The sequence below is a fragment of the Serinus canaria genome, chromosome 26, assembly GCF_022539315.1.
Source record: "Serinus canaria isolate serCan28SL12 chromosome 26, serCan2020, whole genome shotgun sequence".
Classification (NCBI taxonomy): Eukaryota; Metazoa; Chordata; class Aves; order Passeriformes; family Fringillidae; genus Serinus; species Serinus canaria.
In genome coordinates this window covers 77,438-97,979 of record NC_066339.1, presented here as the reverse complement: position 1 = coordinate 97,979, position 20,542 = coordinate 77,438, and the positions used below count along the sequence as shown (strand labels likewise).

Genomic DNA, 20,542 nt, shown 5'->3' with positions numbered 1-20,542 from the left:
GGAAAGAATGGAGGGGTCCAGCCTGGGGAGGTGTCTCCGTTGCACACCACCCTCCCCCTCCCCCTGCATCTCTCTCCTCCCCGTTCTCCCTCTCTCCTGCCAACCCCACACAAAGCCCCGGACAAGCCCCTTTGTGATGCTAAGTGGGGCCAAGAGTCCCCAGCCTCAGTCCCAGCTGCTGCTCGCCCCCCGCTCCGGTGTGGGGTGATCCACGGGAGGGTTGCCCCCTTTGCCCCTTCCATCGCCATGCGGGGAGGCTTGGCTGCCGCCCGCTGCTCTGCGTGGGAAACCCCCGTCAGGCCTCGGGTGTCGGGTGGAACCGGCGGGGAGCGGCCCAGTGAGTCACCGGAGCCCCCGGCGGAGGCGGGAGGGTTCCGGCGCTCCAAGCGCCTCCCCGGCGCTGGGGGGCCCCTCCCCGGTACCCGTCGGACCCGTTCTGCCGGGGTGAGGGGGGAGCGGGGGGTGGAGGCGACTCCGCACCGCTTGCCTGCACCCACGCGACCGGCGCCGACTTGAGCGGCGCGGGGGGGAGCAGCAACCACAGACCGCGGGGATCCGCCCCCGTCTAGCCTCTCTAGTCTCTCCCAGTCTGTTCCAGCGCCCCCGACATTTCCAGTCCCTCCCAGTTTGTCCCAGTGCTCCCAGCATCCCCAGTCCCTCTCAGTCTGGTCCAGTCGCTCCCAGTCTGTTCTATTGACCCTGATCCTGGTGCGGTGGGACGAGGCCGGTGATCTGGGGGTGGGGGGGTTGCGGCTCGGAGTGAGAGGAGATGGACGTCCGTGTGTGGAGTCACGGCCGGCGGTAGGGATACGGGGGGCTTGGGGGACGTGAGTATGTCACACGTGCTGGGTGTTTACACACATGATCTCTGTGCTGTGTCACACACGTGCTCTCTGTCTCACATGTGTATGCTCCGTGCGTGTTTCACATGTGCTGTGTGTGTCACATACATGGTTCCCATGTCATGTGTGATCGCTGATGCCTGTGCGCCCTGCGTGTGCGACGTGCGTGTTCCCTGCGCGTGCAACACGCATGCCTGCAAGGCACAGGTGCGTGCAAGGCCCTCCACATCTGTGTATACACGTTTGTGCGCAGCACAAGGCGCACATGTGCACCTCACACGAGTGTGCGCAACCTGCGCTCAGTGCGCTCTCGCTGCCCCCGCGTTGCCGCTGCCGGTGCGGCTGCGGGTGCCGCCGGCGAGTGACGGGGGCGGCGGCGGCTCCTTTAAGAGCGGCCGGGCCGGTGTATTGGCGGCTCCGCCCCTGCGGGCGTGCGCGGGCGAGGGCGGGGCGCAGGCAGCGGAGCGAGTCGCTGCGGGCACGAGCGCCGGCACCTGGGGCACCGGGGGGCAGCGGCCATGGGCCCTCCGCCCACCCGCCAGGCCGTACTCCGGCTATTGCCGCTGTTGCTGCTGCTGCCGCTGCCCGCACCGGGACCCGCCACCGCCATCGGCACCGGCATCGGCTCCGGCATCGGCACCCGCACCCGTCCGTCCAACACGCTACCGGCGCCACTCCAGCTCCGCGGGGGCACCGACTCCAGCGGCCGCGCGTGGCCCCCGCCGAGCACCGGGGACAGCGGCGACAGCTCTGGGCCCGCACCGGCCGCGGGCGGCAGCGATGGGTCTGCACCAGGCACCGGCTTCAGCGGCGGCGCGTGGCCCTCGCCGAGCACCGGGGACAGCGGCGACAGCTCTGGGCCCGCACCGGCCGCGGGCGGCAGCGATGACACTGCACCAGGCACCGGCTCTTCCAGTGGGGACAGCGGCGGTGGCATTAGGGGGTTCCCAGGTATCGGCGGCTCCAAGATTACCGGGGACGCCGGAGGCACCGTGGATGCTGGAGACACCTGGACGCCTGGAGGCACTGGGAGCGTTGGAAGCGCCAGGGACGCTGGAGGCACCCGGGATAGTGGAGACACCGGGGTTACTGGAGGAACTGGAGACACTGGAAGCACCCATGTCCTTAGGGGCACCAGGAGTGCTGGGAATACTGGACACACTGGGGGCACCAACATCCCCACGGAGGACACTGGGAGCACTGGGAACATGCTGAGCACTGGGGGTGTTTGGGGCACTGGGAGCACTCCAGTCCCCAGGGGCATCAGGAATTCCGTACTCACTGGGGAGACTGAGCGGTTCTCCAGAGGTGCTGGCAACACTAGGAAAGTCCCCAGGGATACTGGGAGCACCAGAGATACTGAACATAATGGGGAGACTGGGAAAGGCCCCAGCAACACCAGGAACACTGTGGACACTGGACATGCTGGGAACACCAATATCCTCAGGGAGACCAGTGGCACTGGGGATACGATAGACACGGGGGATGTTGTGGAGTTCCAGACCACAGCAGTCCCCAGGCCTTCCATACCTCACCACCGTCCCTGCCGCAGCCCCAACACAGCACCACAGTTCCAGCCCTCCAGCTACCAGGCCACAGTGGAGGAGAACCGGCCAGCAGGCACTCCAGTGACACAGGTGACTGCACAGGACCCTGATGAAGGGGAGGCAGGCCGGCTGCACTACTCTATGGCTGCGCTTTTCGACAGCCGCTCCGATGATCTCTTCATCGTGGACCCTGTCTCTGGTGCCATCAGCACCGCTGCACCACTGGACCGTGAGAGCAAGAGCACTCATGTGTTCCGTGTGACAGCAGTGGACCACGGGACACCCCGGCGCAGTGCCATGGCCACACTGGCAGTGACAGTGAGTGACACCAACGACCACAACCCAGCCTTTGAGCAACCAGAATACCAGGAGAGTGTGCGAGAGAATCTGGAGGTGGGCTATGAGGTACTGACAGTGCGGGCCACCGATGGCGATGCTGGTCCCAATGCCAACGTCCTCTACCGCCTCCTCAATGCCGGTGATGCCAGTGAGGTCTTTGAGATCGATTCCCGCTCAGGTGTCATCCGCACCCGTGGCCCTGTGGACCGGGAAGTAGTGGATGCCTTTGAGCTGTTGGTGGAGGCTACGGACCAGGGCCAGGATCCAGGTCCCCGGAGTGCCACAGCCACTGTCCGCATTGCTGTGGAGGATGACAATGACAATGCACCGCAGTTCAGCAAGCGACGTTATGTGGCACAGGTCCCTGAGGATGTGGTGCCCAATGTGGCAATTCTACAGGTGATGGCCACTGACCGTGACAAAGGCAGCAATGCACTGGTGCACTACAGCATTGTCAGCGGCAACACCCGTGGGCACTTCTACATTGATGCACAGACAGGCACACTGGATGTCGTTACCCCTCTGGACTACGAGGTCACCAAGGAGTTCACCCTGCGGATCCGGGCGCAGGATGGTGGCCGCCCACCTCTCTCCAACATCAGCGGTTTGGTTACCATCCAGGTGTTGGATGTCAATGACAATGCACCCATCTTTGTCAGCACGCCCTTCCAGGCCACCGTTCTGGAGAATGTCCCCGTGGGCTACTCCGTCATCCATGTACAAGCCATTGATGCCGATTCAGGTGACAACAGCCGGTTAGTTTACACTCTGCTGGAGACTGGTACCAGCTTCCCATTTGCCATCAACAACAGCACCGGGTGGATTGTGGTGGCCTCTGAGCTGGACCGGGAGGTAGTTGACTTCTACAGTTTCGGGGTGGAGGCGCAGGACTATGGCACCCCCCCAATGGCCTCCACAGCCAGCGTCAGTGTCACCATCTTGGATGTCAATGACAACAGCCCTGAGTTCACCCAGCGGGAGTACAGCACCCGCCTGAATGAGGATGCGGCAGTGGGCACCAGTGTCCTGACTGTCTCTGCTGTTGACCGTGACGCTTACAGCATCATCACATACCAGATCTCCAGCGGCAACACCCGCAACCGGTTCTCCATCACCAGCCAGAGCGGTGGTGGGCTCATCTCCCTTGCCCTGCCCCTGGACTACAAGCTGGAGCGGCAGTACCTGCTCACCATTGCTGCCTCTGATGGCACCCGCCAGGACACTGCCCAGGTGGTTGTCAATGTCACTGATGCCAACACCCACCGTCCCGTCTTCCAGAGCTCCCACTACACCATCAACATCAATGAGGATCGGCCAGTGGGCACAACAGTGGTGGTCATCAGTGCCACAGACGAGGACACAGGGGAGAACGCCCGCATCACCTACCTGATGGAGGACAGCATACCCCAGTTCATCATTGCTGCTGATACTGGTGCTGTCACCACCCAGATGGAGCTGGACTATGAGGACCAGGTGTCCTACACCTTGGCCATCACAGCACGGGACAATGGTATTCCGCAGAAATCTGACACAACTTACCTGGAGATCCTGGTGAGTGATGTCAATGACAACGCACCCCAGTTCCTCCGTCATTCCTACCAGGGATCCATCTATGAGGATGTCCCCACCTTCACCAGTGTCCTCCAGGTCTCTGCAACTGACCGTGACTCCGGGCTCAATGGAAGGGTTTTCTACACATTCCAAGGGGGTGATGATGGTGATGGCGACTTCATCATTGAGTCCACCTCAGGCATTGTCCGCACCTTGCGCCGTCTAGACCGGGAGAATGTGCCGCTGTATTCCCTGCGGGCTTTCGCCGTGGATAAGGGGGTTCCAGCCCGGCGGACGCCAGTGGAGATTCAGGTGACAGTGTTGGATGTCAATGACAACCCGCCCGTGTTTGAGCGGGATGAGTTTGACATCTTTGTGGAGGAGAACAGTCCCATTGGGCTGGTGGTGGCCCGGATCACTGCCACTGACCCTGACGAGGGCACCAATGCCCAGATCATGTACCAGATCGTGGAGGGCAACATCCCTGAGGTGTTCCAACTGGATATCTTCTCTGGAGAGCTCACTGCCCTGGCTGACCTGGACTATGAAACCAAGGCTGAATACATCATGGTGGTCCAGGCAACCTCGGCACCACTAGTGAGTCGGGCCACCATCCATGTGCGCCTGCGTGACACCAACGACAACAGCCCCCAGCTGAAGAACTTTGAGATCCTCTTCAACAACTACATCACCAACCGCTCTGGCAGCTTCCCTGGGGGCGTCATTGGCCGCATCCCTGCCCATGACCCCGATGTCTCTGACCACCTCACTTATGCTTTTGAGCAGGGCAATGAGCTCAACCTCGTGCTGCTGGACCCACGCAGTGGGGACCTGCGCCTCAGCCCGGCCCTGGACAACAACCGCCCACTTGAGGCCATCATGAGGGTGTCTGTCTCTGGTAAGACCCCCATCCATGGAGGGCACCTTGCTGGGGGAGTGAAGCACCCTATACTTTGTGGGTATAGCGACCTCTATTTCTGCATGGAGGCGAGGTGTTATAGGGTCTCACTACTCTGTTTTGTCTCCCCCCACCCTCCAGATCAGAAGGCATGATGTGTTGTGGGGTCCCACGACCCCACTGAGGTGTTTTGGAGTTCTGCCACCTTGTCCTGGTTGCCTCCACCCTCCAAATCTAGGGGAGGGGGGAATATTGGGATACTGTGGCCCCCTCACACCCTAGACATCCAAGCTGGAGGCTGTTGGGGTCCCTAGCACCCCCTGTGCTTTCCCCATCTGCCTGGGCTGTCAGGCTGTCCAGAGGTGTTTCTGGCACTTCTCTGTCTGTCACTGAGTGGGGTGGGGCAAGATCCAGTGCATGTTTTGGGGGAGCAGAGGCTGGTGTGGGCCAGCAGGGTCCTGGTACCCTTGGGGGCTTGTTATGGGGGTGTGATGGGTGAATCTGGGAAGGCTCCTGAGTATTGGGGGAGTCCTGGAACTGCCATGTTTGTGTTTCCAGGAGACTCCACTTGAATGAATTCAGTGCAGGAGACACAAGGCTTGGTGTGTGTATTCGAGGGGGCAGCCTGGCCTCCACTGAGAGGTCCCCCAACCCAGTGTGGGGGAGATCATTGCAAGATAAGGGGGGGTTGTGCCATCAATTGTCAGCACCATTTGGGTGGTGGGGTGTCCAGGAGGTGTTTCTGGGGGATGGGAGTCACCCCAAGGTGGGGGAAGACCTCTTTGGTCACCCCCAGGTCAGGGGGAAACTGGGTCACAGGCCATGCCTGATTTCCATTGTCCTCAGTCACATGGCCCCCATCACCCCACAGCTTCCCCTGGCAGGAGTCTCTGCTCTGGCCACACAAAGCAGGGGGCCCAGGGCATAAAGGGTGGGGGCAGGGAGTCCTCCGTGTCGTTCTCCCCCCCCCCCCCCCCCAAGCACAGGGGCAGGCGGGAGGGAAACAAAAGGTCCAGCCATAGCTGGGCCCTCACGGCCGCAGCCATGGTAACCTTCCCCCCCACCCCCCCCTGCCAGCCAGTGGCTACCAGTCACTGGCCACGGGCCACTGGGCAGCCCTGGCCCCTGCCACCCCCTGCAGCACTTCCTTCTGCCTGTTTGGCCCCCCCACCTGTCCCCATGTTCCCTTCATCCATCTGTCTGCCTGCTCCCCATCTGTCCTGCATCCTGCTGCCCTCAGCCAGGGGGAGGACAAAGAAGAGGAGGAAAGGTGGGTGCCCCAGTGCTTAGCAAAGATTTTGCTGCCCCAGCCCCACAACCAGCACCAGCTCCACAACCAACACCAACCCTATAATCAGCACCAGCCCTTTAACCAGCACCATCTCCATACCTGCCCCAGCCCCAGAAACCATCACTAATCCCATAACCAGTACCAACCCCATAACCAGCCTCAGCCTCATAGACAGAACCAGCCCCATAACCAGCCCCAACCCCATAACCAACGACCAACCCCATTTAGGTGCCCCACCCCACAGTGTCCAGGCAGGATGGGCACCCCATGACCCGCACTCTCCCCATTCCATGGTTGCCAAGTGGAATGGGCACCCACAACCAGCACCAGCCCCGTAATCAGCGCTGTCCCCACTCAGTGGTTGGACAGGAGCCTTGTAACCAGTTCCAGCCCCATTGCCAACACCATCCCCTTCCCTCTGTCCCTACCCTAGGTAGATGGTATGGGCACCCCAAAAACAGTACCAGCCCCATAACCAGCACCAACCCTATAAACCATCACTGTCTCCATTCCTTGGTGGCTGAGCAGGAAAGTTTCCCCATAGCTTGCACTGTCCCCACCAGACTGTATCCATTCCATGCTGGTCAAGCAGGATGGGCACCTCATAGCCAGTATTGTCCCCATTCCACAGTGGCTACATGGGCCAGGTGTTTCATGGCCAGCACTGTCCCGATTCTATGGTGGTTAAGCAGGTCAAGCCCCCATAGCACCGTCCCCATCCAGCAGCAGCTGATTTGGTCGGTTGCCCCATATCTAGCACGATTCCCAGAGTTGTCCATTGTCCAGAGCACATATCTCAGACCATCCTTTCCCAGAGTTGTCCATTGCTGTCACTGACTCCCTCCTGTGTTCCCCCCTTTGTCCCCAGATGGCGTTTACAGTGCCACAGCGCAGTGCACGCTGCGAGTGACAGTAATCACAGATGAGATGCTTAGCAACAGCATCACCCTGCGTTTGGCCGACATGTCCCAGGAACGCTTCTTGTCCCCCCTACTCAGCCGCTTCCTGGAGGGAGTGGCCGCTGTCTTGGCCACCCCCCGCCACCGCGTCGTCCTCTTCAACATCCAGGCGGACACAGACGTGGGGCCTGCACGGATCCTCAATGTCAGCCTCTCGGCACTTCTGCCAACAGCGGTGCCGGGCGCATCGCGGTTCTTCTCATCGGAGGAGCTGCAGGAGCGGCTGTACCTTAACCGATCGCTCCTGGCGGCTACCACGGCCCAGCGAGTCCTGCCCTTTGATGACAACGTGTGTCTGCGCGAGCCCTGCGAGAACTACATGCGCTGCGTCTCTGTCCTGCAGTTCGACAGCTCCGCGCCCTTCCTCGCCTCTGACACCATCCTTTTTCGCCCCATCCACCCCGTCACGGGCCTGCGCTGCCGCTGCCCGCCTGGCTTCACCGGCGACTACTGCGAGACCGAGATCGACCTCTGCTACTCCAGCCCCTGCGGCAGCAACGGGCGGTGCCGGAGCCGTGAGGGTGGATACACGTGCGAGTGCCACGAAGACTTCACTGGTTAGAGTCACTAGCCAGCCCTTCCTCGTAGTGTCCATTCTCATTTTTCCTCATCCAGCTCCTCTCCACCACTCCCTCCCTCCCTCTGTCGGTAGACCTGGTGGCACCGGGGCCGACCCCCTACGCCCACCCTGGGACTCCAGCCCCCATGGGACCCCTGGTGGGGGGTGCCAGCCAGGTGGGGGAGGGCATGTGAGAGGAGGGGGTGTCTTTGGTTTCCATGGTAATTAGAGGTGGTTGCCATGGTGATAGGGCTGGGGATAAAGATAGTGGGGGGTGGGGAGGGAGAGGGGATCTCCACCCTCCCACTTAGGGTGCTTGGTGTCACATTGGGGAGTGCTGTGAGTGCCTGGGGGAGAACTCAGGAGTTACTGGGGGATAGGGAGGAGAGAGGACCCCCAGCCCCCATTTTTGGGATGCTGGTGCCATTGGGGTATCATACAGGGGAGCCCTGCAAGCTGAGCACCTGAGGGGGGCCACTCTGGGTTTAATGGGGAGGTGTGAGGGGAAGATGGGACTCCTTACCCCGGTTTTGGGGTTCTGGATGTCACACAGGGGAGCACTGTGAGCTGAGTGCCCGAGGGGGCCGCTGCACCCCAGGGGTCTGCCGGAATGGGGGCACCTGCCTGAACCTGCTGGTGGGGGGATTCCGGTGTCAGTGTCCCCCTGGGCACTATGAGAAACCCTTCTGCACTATGAGCACCCGCAGCTTTCCCCCGCACTCCTTCCTCACCTTTCGTGGCCTCCGCCAGCGCTTCCACTTCACCCTGGGCCTCACGTGAGCCTGGGGGAATCTGGGGAGGTGGGGGGTGATGTGTGCCCCTGTGGGTGTCACATGGAGTGTGGGGTAGATGGTGATGTTTGTCCTGTTGGCAAGAGATGAGGTGATGGGGTGTGAGGTGATGGGTGTCTTGTGGGCACTAGCTGGGTGCCCTCATTGGCATAATTTGGGATGTGGGATGGTGGGTGTCACAAGGGCATCAGATGGGGTGGGGATGCCTTATTGGCATCATGTGGGATGGGTGGTGATCAGTGCCCCGTTGGCATCATATGGACTGTGGGGTGATTGTGTGTGGGGTGATGGGCACCCTGAGGGCACAGGCTAGGAGTAAAGGGTGTGGGTGACCCCTTGGCATGGAGGGCAGTGGGATGGGGGACACCTTGTGAGGGCAGGGGCTGATGCGTATGAGCATCTCACAGTGGATACAAGGTCATGGGGTAGGGCATGAGGGGTGTGCCTTATTGGCACGGCAGGGTCAAGGGGGTGTTGGGGAGTGCCAGGGAGGCATGGTGGGATTGCGGGGTATTGGGGCACCGCTGGCACTTGTGTCCCCCAGGTTTGCCACACAGGAGCGGGATGGGCTCTTGCTGTATAACGGGCGCTTCAACGAGCGGCATGACTTCGTGGCACTGGAGATTGTGGACAAGCAGCTGCAGCTCACCTTCTCAGCAGGTACGTGCTGCCCCTGCTGTGCCCTGGCCCCATACTCTGACACCCTTGTGGGCACTGTATCCTTCACTGCATCCCTCACTTCGTCCCAGAGAACCCATCCTGGCCCTGCCTGGCACTGCATCCTGGGCCTCATATTCCTGGCACTGCATCTCTCATTACATTCCTCACTGCATCCCTGGCCTGCCATTCTTGGTGCTGCCCAACACTGCATCCCCAGCATCCCGTGCCTGACACTGCATCCCTGGCACTACATCCTGGACATGCCCTTGCTAGCTGCAGCCCCTGCATCATGTCCCCAGCACTGCATCCCTAGCACTGCATCCTGGGCATCCCATTCCTGGCACTGCCACCCCTCCTTGCCTGTGGTTTGTTGCCCTCATGCTGTGCCCACAGGTGAGACCACCACCACGGTGTCGCCCTTCGTGCCAGGAGGAGTCAGCGATGGGCAGTGGCACCAGGTGCAGCTGCACTACTACAACAAGGTGGGGGAATGGGGGTCATGGGGGGGCACAGTGGGTGGGGAGTGTTTGGGGCAGACAGAGGAAAGGAAGATGGAGGGAAAGGGTGGGGGAATGGAGAGATGGGGGGGGATCAGGTAGGGGATTTGCGGCACCTAAAGGACCCCTAAGGGATGTTCCCACCCTTGGGGGTCCCAAGGGATAGAGATGGGAGACGGAGGAAGAGAAAGGAGTGGAGGGCAAGAGGGTGTTGGAGGGATGAGGAGAATAGAGAGGAAATTTGGGGAACTCCAATGGACTGTCAAGAGATGCCCCCCTCCTTGAGGACCCCAAGGGACCCTCACCCACTTCCTCACCCATTGGCCCCCTGAGGAATCCCATATACTTTCCTCAGCTGTGGGGACCCCCGAGGAATTGGAATGGGGGGACGGAGGAAGAGAAGGTCAAAGGGATAGAGGCTTGGGGGGGAGGAAGGGGACCATTGAGGGGTTTAAGGGGGGCTGAAGGGATGGAGGGGAGTGTTGGGGGGTCTGAAGGGTGGGGGGCTGGTGGGTTGGAGGGACATGGGAGTGCAGTAAGGGTTGAGGGGTCAGAGGGCAGTGGGAGGATGAGGAGCAGGACAGAGGCTGCAGGATGGGGGTTCTGGACCCCACTGCCTAATATGGGGCCCCCCAGCCGGTTGTGGGGCACTCGGAGGTACCACAGGGCCCCTCAGAGCAGAAGGTGGCTGTGGTGACTGTGGACGACTGTGACACAACCATGGCCCTGCGCTTCGGGCCCCGCCTCGGCAACTACTCCTGCGCTGCCCAGGGCACCCAGACTGGCAGCAAGAAGTGAGAGGGGCCTGGGGATCCCATGGGTGGGATCCCTTGGGGTACCCATAGAGGGGTCCCTTTTAGGTGAACAGTCCCTATGGGTGTGGTACCTTTGAAGTCTTCACTGGTGAAAGGTCCCTTGGGGGTCACAGATCCCTATGGATGGGGGAGTCACTGGAGGTCCCCATGGGATTGGGGGGCTCTCTTGGGGTCCCCATGGCACTGGGGGGAAGTGGGGAGTCCCTTGGGAGTCTGTTGAGTTCTCCATGGGCGAACACCCTTTGGGTGGTCCCTCAGGTCACCATAGGTTTTGGGGTGAGTGAGTGTTCTTTGGGGTTCCCTTGTGACTCCCATGGTATGGGGGTTGGCTGGGTGTCCCTTGAGGTTCTCTCAGGGTCCCCATGGGTTGCAGGATCCCTTGGGCGTTTCTTGAGTCCCTGAGGTGATGGTGGACTCTGTAGGTCGCTGGACCTGACGGGGCCACTGCTGCTGGGGGGGGTCCCGACGCTGCCTGAGAGTTTCCCGATCCGCAGCCGGCACTTTGTGGGGTGCATGCGGCACCTCCACATTGACCAGCACCCCGTGGACATGGCAGCCTTCATTGCTAACAACGGCACCCTGCCCGGTGGGCTCCGGGATCAGGAGACTGGGGAGAGGTTGGGGAGGGGCTGTGCTGCTTCCAGCAGGGGGAAATGGGGTGGGGGGTTAAGGGGTACCTGCGAAGTGTGGCTGTGTCCCCTGAATGATGGGAGGGAGTTCCAGGGCTGGAGGGATGGCTGAGGGTCCAGGGGGCGTGGGGGATGCTGTGCCCCTTGGGTGTCGGATGGGAGGTTAGGGGGGGTGCAGGTGTGGGTTGAGGGATACCAGGACCATGGTGCTGTGCCCCCTGGGTGTGGGGAGGGGGCGCCAGAGTAATGGGGCTGGATGGGGGTCCAGGAGACACAGGGCAGAGCTATGGGGAAGGGGTGAGGGGGTGCCAGGACCCTGGGGCTGGAGAGAGGTCCAGGGAATGGGCTGGGGCTCCCCAGGGTGTGGGATGGGAAGTCAGGGGATGCAGGTTTGAGTTCAGGGTTGCCAGGGCCACAGGGTGTGAGGAATAGAGTAGGGGTTGGTGAGGCTTGAGGGCTGGCTGAGGGCCCAGGTCTGGGCAGTGTTTGACGATCTCTGTGTCCCAAGGGTGTGGGGAGCGGGTGCTAGGCTCATGGGGCTGGATGAGGGTCCAGGGACACAGTGGTAGAACATTCTGTGTCTCCTGGTTTTGGGGTGGGGGGTGAGGGGCTGCTAGGGCCATCGAGCCGGTGTGGGTGGCACAGACAAGGCCGTGTCCCCTGGCGGTGGGGCTGTATCCTCTTAGGGGTGGGGTTGGGATGTGGGATGGAGGCTCAGGGTGCTAGGACCATGGAGTTGAATAAGGGTTCAAGGACGTGGGGATGTCTGTGCCTCATGGGGCCAGGGGTCCCAAGTCATCTGTGGCATATGACCCCCATGCCCCCTCACAGGTTGTCCTCCCAAGAAGACCCTCTGTGACACCAACACATGCCACAACGGTGGCACCTGCGTGCATGAGTGGGGGGGGTTCAGCTGCCGCTGCCCACTGGGTTTTGGGGGCAAAACCTGCCAGGAGGGTACTGGGGGGCCTGGGGGGTACATTGTGGTGGGGCTTTGTGGCATCCATAGGCTTGTTATGGGGCTGTGGGGGGCATGGGGAAGGTCTCTGGGTGGTGTGAGGGGTGTGGGAAGGGAGTGAGGGGCATTCCTGCTTGTGTTTGGGGGTCCGTGGGGTTGTTTTGGGTTAATGAGGGGGTATGGGGGATCTGTGGGTGGGTGCAGAAGATCTGTGGGAGGGTGCATTGGCATCTGGGGGATGTGCCTGGGGTCCCCAGGTGGATGCTGGAGATCTGAGATTGGGTATGGGAGAGGTCACATGGGGTTGTGGGGGGGGGTCCTGTGTGGGGAATGAGGAGTCCATGAGTGGGTGTGGGTGGTCTGTATGGGGGAGTGCACGGCCGTGTCATGGCACGGGCATCCATTGGGTGGGGTTGTGGGGCGTCATGGAGTTGTCCCCTGTCCCACGTGCTTGCCCCGCAGAAATGGTGGGCCCGCAGCGGTTTGTGGGCAGCAGCCGCGTGGCGTGGAACAGGCTGGCACTGCCCCTCTCCCTGCCCTGGCCAGTCCGCATCATGTTCCGCACCCGGCACCCCCGTGGGGTTCTGCTGCGGGCGGGGGCCGGAGGTCGCCTGACTCTCATCCTGCAGGTGAGCACGGGGGAGGCATGGGGAGGGCACGGGGAGGCGAATAGGGGAGTTTTCCTGAGGAAGGGGCTGGGGAAGAGAGGTAGTTGCCATGTGTAACTGATTTGGGTGGGGATCGTTGCCACAGGAGGTATTGGTTTTGGTGTCATTGGCATGGGGGAGGTCATAGCTTTGGGGGGAGGTCATTGCCCTGGGAGGGTATTGATTTGAGCAGGAGTATAGGGGAGTTGGTACTGTAGTAGTACCAGGGGTTAATGCTCTGAGGATGGGGGTGTTATTGGCATTTATTGGCATTGGGGAGTTGCTGGCACAGGGTTTATTACCCTGGGGGGGGGTCATTGCCCTGGGGGAGTCACTGGAATAGGAGGTATTGCTGGTGGGTTATATATGGCCACAGGGAGGTAGTGGCATAGGGAGTTGGAATAGGGGAGTTACCCTGTGCCTAGGGAGTATTGCCCTGGAGGGGGTCTATTGGCATTGGCGGTATTGCTGTGGGGGGGTGTATTGCTGGCAGGGGGGAACAGTGCAAGGGGGTGCCACTCCTTGAGGGAGCATTACCTGAGGGGTTGTCTTATTGTCCCAGGGGAAATTGTATTTCCCAGTGGGCAGTGCCTGGTGCCCATCAGGTTTTTGGGGTCCTTGACATGTCTACCCCTCACAGCTGAGCGAGGGGCAGGTGGAGGCTGGTGCCTGGCAAGGGGGGGCCCATTTGGCCACCCTGCGTCTGCCCCAGGCCAAAGTCAATGACGGTGCCTGGCACCACGTGGAGCTGGAGCTGCGGGGGGGGCCTGGCCACAACCCCTCTGCCACCCTTCTCCTTCTCACCCTCGACTATGGCCGCCACCAGGTATGGCGAGACTGAGGCACACGGGGCATCCACTCTGATGATCCCCATGTGCCACCGTGCCACCACTTGGCACCCCCTGTGGCACCCCAAGGCACCCATGGGGGTCCCTGTGCCCCCTAGGTGGTGGGCGATGTCCCTGGAGAGCTACAGGGATTGCGGCTGCGCACACTGAGCCTCGGGGGACTGCTGGGGAACAGTGGCACCGTGGAGGAGGGATTCCAGGGATGCCTGCAGGTATGGAGGTGCAGGCACCGAGGGTGTGGGGAGCATGGGGTGGCATGGAGCATGGTGGGTGTAGGGGAAGGGGGGTAGGCTTGGGGATGTGGAAGAGGGGATAAGGACATGGTCACAATGGGAGAGCAGCACAGGGACATAGACACAGGGGCATAGCATAGGGCTTGGGGAAATGGGCACAGGGATGTGGGCACAGATGCTGGGTGATGTGGCACAGGGTGAGGACAGGACACAATGAAGCAGGGACTTACCTTGGGGATGGGGACATGGGTATGATGAAGAGGGGCACAGGGATGTGCACAAGGACAGGGGTACATGGGCGGAATGAAGAAGGGCACTGGGATGTGGGTACAGGGAGATGACACAGGACAAGGAGACATTGGCTGTGTGGGCAGGACACTGGGGATGCACTGGGTACTCATGGGCATAGTGACATGGGGCACAGGGTCATCACCTCAGGGCCTGGGCAGGATGGGGACATGGCTGTGGGGACATGGATGTGACTGGGGAGACCATGGGTTCTACAGGGGGTACTGGCTGGTGTTGGGGCCACTGAAACACCCAGAGGTGACGTGACTGGAGAGGGGGAGACTGGAGTGACATAGTGGGTCCTGGTGTGGGGTTCAGGGTGTTGTGGGGACAGACTGAACGAAGTGACACAAAAGGATGACACAAAAGGTCCTGTGTGGTAGCGAGGTACATTGAGACTGGGCATGGCACTGGGGCATGAGGGGTCATGGTGGCTGGGACGTCACTGGGGTCACTATCAGGTGACCCCACACAGGGAAGTTGGGTTGGGTTGAGGGGGTGTCCCAGGTCAATGAGAGGTCACTGCAGGTGACATGGGGGTGTCACCAGGTGGTGGCTGAGATAGGATGACAGGTGACACAACGCAGGGTGTTCAGAGTGGCACAGTGGGCCCAGTGTCATGGTGGGGAAAACTGAGGAGGGGGTGACACTGGAGAGTGGTCCAGGTTGTCCTGGGGTGTCCTGTGTTGTGGCAGGGGACACTGAGGTAGGGATAACCGTGGGGCAGGGGATTTTAGGGTAACATGGTGGGTCCTGTGTGGTGGTGAGATCACACTGATGGTGACACCGTAGGGAATTCTTGTGGCATCTCTAGGGAATGGTTAGGGAAACTGAGGCATGGAGTAGAGTGTGTTGGGGCGTCCCAGTGGAGGGTGGCTCGGGGGTCTTAACAAAGACATTGATGAGTGACTCTGCAGGGCCTGCGTGTTGGGGACCCTGTGGTGACTGCAGATGCCCTGAGCCTGTCACAGGCAGTGCAGGTGAATGTGGAGGGGGGCTGTGCCCTGCCCGATCCCTGCGACTCGGGGCCCTGCCCCCCCCACAGCTACTGCAGTGATGATTGGGACAGTTTCTCATGCCGCTGCCACCCCGGTGAGCAGGGATCCCCCAGACCCCTGAAACCCCTTTGACACACCCCAGACTTCCCCCAATAGCCCTGGAACTAACACCCCTGTAACAACCCCCTCTGCCACCCAAGTGAATGGGGACACCCTGAGACCTCTGAGACCCCCCAGCAGCCCCCCAACACTCTCGACACAGACTGACACCACCAGGATGCTGACACCCCCGTGACACCCCTCATTTCTACACCTTTGAATGGAGACCCCCTGACATCCCCTGACACCCCGTGGGACACTGACACCACTGAGACACCCCCTACCGCTACCCTGGTGACCAGAGACCCCCTGGAACTCCCGACAAGTCCCAACACCCCCTTAAACACTGTCACTTGTGTCACCCCCCACTGCCACCTGCATGAGTGAAAACCCCCCAGCACCTCCTGACAACCCTGAGACACTGCCATCCCCAGCACTGCCACCCTGTGACATATTGCCCCAACAACACTACCCTTTCTGGGCACCACCCCTTCACCCCTGTCCCTGAGGCACTGCCGCCTTCCCTTGTCACTGCCACTCCTTATCACTGTCACCCTGGGCACTGCCTCTCACCCTCATCCCTGCCCCTGTCAGTGTCCCCTGTTGTTGTCTCCAACCCTGTCCTGTGCCCAGGGTACTTTGGTGACAGCTGTGTCAGTGCCTGTGCCCTGGACCCCTGCGAGCCTCCAGGCACCTGTACTCGCCATCCAGGCACGGCCCTCGGCTATGCCTGTCACTGTCCCCCGGGCACCTTCGGGACCCTCTGCCAGCACCGGTTGGTGACACTGTGGGGCACACGCATGTTCTGGGGGGGCACTGAGTGCCCAGGGGAGTGGGGGCATGACAAGGGACGCTGGGGGCAGGGTGTGGGGTGAGAGGAGGGTGGGCATATGGGGCAGGGTGGGTGTGCAAAGGGCATAGTGCATGTGCAAGAGCTGTGGTGGGTGTGCAAAAGGCAGGGGGAGCATGGAAAGGGAACAATGGCTGTGCAAGAGCTGTGGTGAGTATGCAGGGGTCACTGTGGATGAAAAATGGTTCTGTGGGTGTAGAAGTGGCACAGCAGGGGTGCAAGGGGCACTGTGGGGGTACAGGTGGCACTGTGAGGGTACAAGTGGCCATGTAAGTATGCAAGGAACAGTGGGGGTGTACAAGGGGCCATGTGAGTTTACAAGTGGCATTGTGGGGTACTCTGGCATGGTGCTCAAGTGCCAGCTCCATTGTCCCCAGGGAGGTGCAGCCATGCCCACGGGGCTGGTGGGGACACCCCACATGCGGCCCCTGCAGCTGTGACGTCACCCATGGCTTTGACCCAGACTGCAACAAGACCACGGGCGAGTGTCACTGCAAGGTGGGACTTGCCAGCCTTTGTCACCTCTCCTGCCAACCCCTGCCATCCTCCTGTCACTTCTCTGTTTCTCCCCTGCCACCCCACTGTCACCCTGTCACCTTCCTGTCACGCCCTCTCCTGCCCCCGACAAGCTCCCAGTCACCTCCCTGTCACCCCCTGTCAGCCCCTTGTCTCCCCATCCCCGTGCCTGCAGTGACCCTGTGTTCCCCCAGGACAACCACTACCGCCCACCAGGAGGGGACATGTGCCACCCCTGTGAGTGTTACCCCACTGGGTCACTGTCGCGCCGCTGCGATGCCAACACTGGACAGTGCCCCTGCAAAGCTGGAGTCATCGGCCGTCACTGTGACCGCTGTGACAATCCCTTTGCTGAGGTGACAGCCAGCGGCTGCGAAGGTGGGGGACTGTCAACTTGTGTCACCCTATGTCACCCTTAGTGCCCACTGTCACCCTGCTGTCTCCCTCCATTACTCTCTGTGACCTTGTGTCACCTTGTGTCATCCTGTGTCACCCTGAGTGCCAGTGACCAGGTATTACTGTTACTTTGCTGTCACCCTGCTGACCCCATTGTCTCATTGTGTTACCTTGTGTCACTGTTACTCTGTGTCACACTGGTGTTATCCTGCTGTCATCCTGTGTCACCCTACACCACACTGTGCCATCCTGATGTTCACCTGCTCTGTCACAGCTGTCATCCTGGGTGCCATCAAGTGTCATTGTCACCCTGTATCGCCCTGTGTCACCCTACTCTGCCCTGTTGTAACCCTGCATTACTCTGAGTGCCAGTGACTGGGTGCTACTGTTACCCTGCTGTCACCCTGTGCTACCCTGCATCACCGCCTCATCACTTTGTGTCACCTGCTGTCACCTTGCTCTCACCCTGGCTGCTGGCAACTTAGTTCCACCAACACCTTGGTTGTTGGTGTAATCCCATTGACACCTTTTGTTGCCCCACTGTCACCCTGTGTCACACTGCTGTCACATTGCTGTCACCCTACTTTTACCCTCTGTTATCCTTCTGTCATCTTGCTCTGCCACTGCTGTCACCATGCTGTTAGCCTGTGTCAGCCTGTATCACCCTGGGTTCCAGTAACCAGGTGCCAGTGGCACCCTACTGTCTGTCACCCTGTGTCATCCATTTTGATGCTCTGTTGTGTCTTGCAGTGAACTATGACAGCTGTCCCCGGGCCATCGAGGCCAGCATTTGGTGGCCCCGCACTCGGTTTGGGCTGCCAGCTGCAGCCCCATGCCCCAAGGGCTCTGTTGGTACGTGGGGACATGGGGACAGGATGGGGGTGGCACTGGACACACTGCCAGAATGGGGCTGGGGATGACACGGTGGTGACATCATTTGGATGGAGCTTAGAGGGGTTGACATCACAGTGGCATTGCTTGGGTGGTAGAGGAAGGTAACATTGTGATTGCACTGCTGAGACATGATCATGGTGGGGAGAGAGGACACCATGGTGTCACTTCAGGATGTTGATATGGTGGTGGCACTGCTATGGGATGTTGACACCAGTGGGACAAAGCTGGGGTGTGTCATGGTGGTGGCATCAGTTGGATGGAGCTGGGCTGGGGTGGCGCCATGGGGCATCACTGGGACAGGGCAGGGGGGTGATACTGTAGTGGCATTATTGGGTTGGTACAGGGAGGTGACACTGGGGTGGCAGGTGATACTGCTAATATGGGTTAGGGGTGGTGACACCTTGGTGGTACTACCAAGATGGAGTAGGGGTGAGGTAAGTGTGGACTTGTTGAGATGAGGCTGTGGTGTCACTGCAAAGAGTGTGACACTGGTGGCGTCAGGACTGGTGACTGTCATGGTGGTGTCACTGGGGGGGTGGCACAGGAGTGTGACACTGTGGTGGCACAGCTGGAACAGGGCATGGCACCACTGGGACAAGGCTGGTGGCACCACTCTGGCATCACTGCAGGGTGGAGCAGGAGTGTGACACTGGCAGCACTGCTAGCATGCTGTGAGGTGAGGCTGCCCCGTTGTCCCCATGGTGCACTCAGTGTCCCCATCCCACAGGCACGGCACTGCGCCACTGTGACGAGCACAAGGGCTGGCTGCCCCCCAACCTCTTCAACTGCAGCGCGCTGGCCTTTGCTGCCCTTCGCCCCTGGGTGAGCCAGGGAACACCAGCAGCAGCCATGTGACAGTGCTGCTGGCGCTCCCCTGACTCTGTGTGTGTCCCCCCAAGGCAGAGCAACTGGTGGGCAACGAGTCCTGGTGGGACGCAGGGCAGTCCCGGCGCGTGGCGCTGGCACTGCGCGAAGCAACGCGTGAGGCCCGCGGGTACTTCGGCAGTGATGTGCACCTGGCATACCGCCTGGCAGGGGCCCTGCTGCGCCACGAGAGCCGCCAGCGCGGCTTCCGCCTCGCTGCCACCCAGGATGTGCACTTCACTGAGGTGGGCATGAGATCACAGTGATGGGGACGTGCCCGGAGGGAGAATGGGCAAAGCGTAAAAGAGGTTGGGATGATGAGCACTCCCATGTGTGTGGGGGGGGGATGTGGGTGCTTGAGCCCAGATACCAGGGTGATGGGCACCCTGTTGAGGAGGGATATTGGGGCAGGAGAGAAGATACCCGGGTGGCAGGCATTGCAAAGGGAGGTTGAGGGAGAAGGAAGGGAGGTTGGAGTTATGGGGACCCCTTTGGGGAGGGCTATATTTGGGCAGAAGGTCAAACACTGGGGTAATGGGCATCTGCAGGGGGAGGGGGGAGGTGTTGGTGCAGGAATCTGGCTGCCAGGGTGGATGGCACCCACTTGGGAAGGGTGATTGATGAGGGATCCCATGCACTAGGGTGACGGGCACCCTCCTAGAGAAGAATGTTGCTGTAGGAGGTTTGATGCCAGGGTGATGGGCAGCCCAGAGCAGGGTGCACCCTCAACTTTGTGGGGATTCAGCACCCCCATTCCCCACTGCCAGTGTCAGGGTGCCCCAGCCTTAGAGTCCTGCAGGGGAGGTTAGGGACTCCCTGCCCAGACCCTAAAGTGCCAGCTCCCAGTGCCACTACCTCTGCCTTGCCCCCAGAACCTGCTGCGGGTGGGCAGTGCACTGCTGGACATGGGGAACAAGCATCACTGGGAGCTGATCCAGCAAACAGAGGGTGGCACAGCCCAGCTGCTGCAGCACTTTGAGGAGTATGCACGAGCCCTGGCACGGAATATGCCCCAGACTTACCTCAGCCCCTTCACCATTGTCACCCCTAACATCGGTCAGTGGGGACATGTGTGGCCAGAGGGCTGTGGTGGGGTGTGTCTGCCTGGGAACATAGGCATGCTGGGAACATGTGTCTGCCTGGGGACACACATGTGCCCTTGGTGTGGTGCTGGGCAAATGGGCATGGATGTGCCTGGGGGATGTATGTGCTGGTGACATGGACATGTATGTGTGTGCTCAGGGAATGTGTGTGTGCTGGCAACATGGATGCGTGTCTGGGAACACAAACGTATATACCTGGAGTGTGTGTGCACAAGGACATGTGAGCACGGAGCATGGTGCATGTCTGATGGGTACCTGGGGACATGGACATTTGTGTGGCTGGGAAACATGTCCTGGGGAACATGGGTGTGCCTAGAGGCATGTGTGTGTCCCTGGGGACATGGGCTGTGGTCTGTGTGCCCTGGGGTCAGTGGTTGCTGGATACAGAGGGTGCTGTGTTCTGTGTGTTCCAGGGTTGGTGGGTGCTGGAGTCAGTGGGTTCTGGGGTCCATGTGCCCAAGGGCTGGTGG

The 20,542-nt window shown here is 60.7% G+C and overlaps 1 protein-coding gene across 4 annotated transcripts in view; it reads left to right on the top strand.

The window, feature by feature from the left end:
* The first annotated feature begins 1,315 nt into the window (after window positions 1–1,315).
* The window catches only part of CELSR2 (cadherin EGF LAG seven-pass G-type receptor 2), a 31,048-nt gene continuing 11,821 nt past the window's right edge, over window positions 1,316–20,542 (top strand). For 3 of the 4 annotated variants that reach the window (XM_018922316.3, XM_018922317.3, XM_018922315.3), the window contains exons 1-19: window positions 1,317–5,177; window positions 7,337–7,984; window positions 8,540–8,762; window positions 9,322–9,437; window positions 9,831–9,919; window positions 10,571–10,728; window positions 11,172–11,335; window positions 12,210–12,335; window positions 12,799–12,965; window positions 13,624–13,809; window positions 13,930–14,043; window positions 15,270–15,444; window positions 16,083–16,224; window positions 16,677–16,797; window positions 17,010–17,193; window positions 17,962–18,063; window positions 18,833–18,927; window positions 19,005–19,214; window positions 19,842–20,025. In XM_018922316.3, the coding sequence (XP_018777861.3) occupies window positions 1,361–5,177; window positions 7,337–7,984; window positions 8,540–8,762; window positions 9,322–9,437; window positions 9,831–9,919; window positions 10,571–10,728; window positions 11,172–11,335; window positions 12,210–12,335; window positions 12,799–12,965; window positions 13,624–13,809; window positions 13,930–14,043; window positions 15,270–15,444; window positions 16,083–16,224; window positions 16,677–16,797; window positions 17,010–17,193; window positions 17,962–18,063; window positions 18,833–18,927; window positions 19,005–19,214; window positions 19,842–20,025 (7,021 nt within the window). In that variant the 5' untranslated portion in view covers window positions 1,317–1,360. Of the gene's footprint in view, window positions 5,178–7,336; window positions 7,985–8,539; window positions 8,763–9,321; window positions 9,438–9,830; window positions 9,920–10,570; window positions 10,729–11,171; window positions 11,336–12,209; window positions 12,336–12,798; window positions 12,966–13,623; window positions 13,810–13,929; window positions 14,044–15,269; window positions 15,445–16,082; window positions 16,225–16,676; window positions 16,798–17,009; window positions 17,194–17,961; window positions 18,064–18,832; window positions 18,928–19,004; window positions 19,215–19,841; window positions 20,026–20,542 lie in introns of all 4 variants that reach the window. The other variant, XM_018922318.3, reaches the window with a different exon arrangement.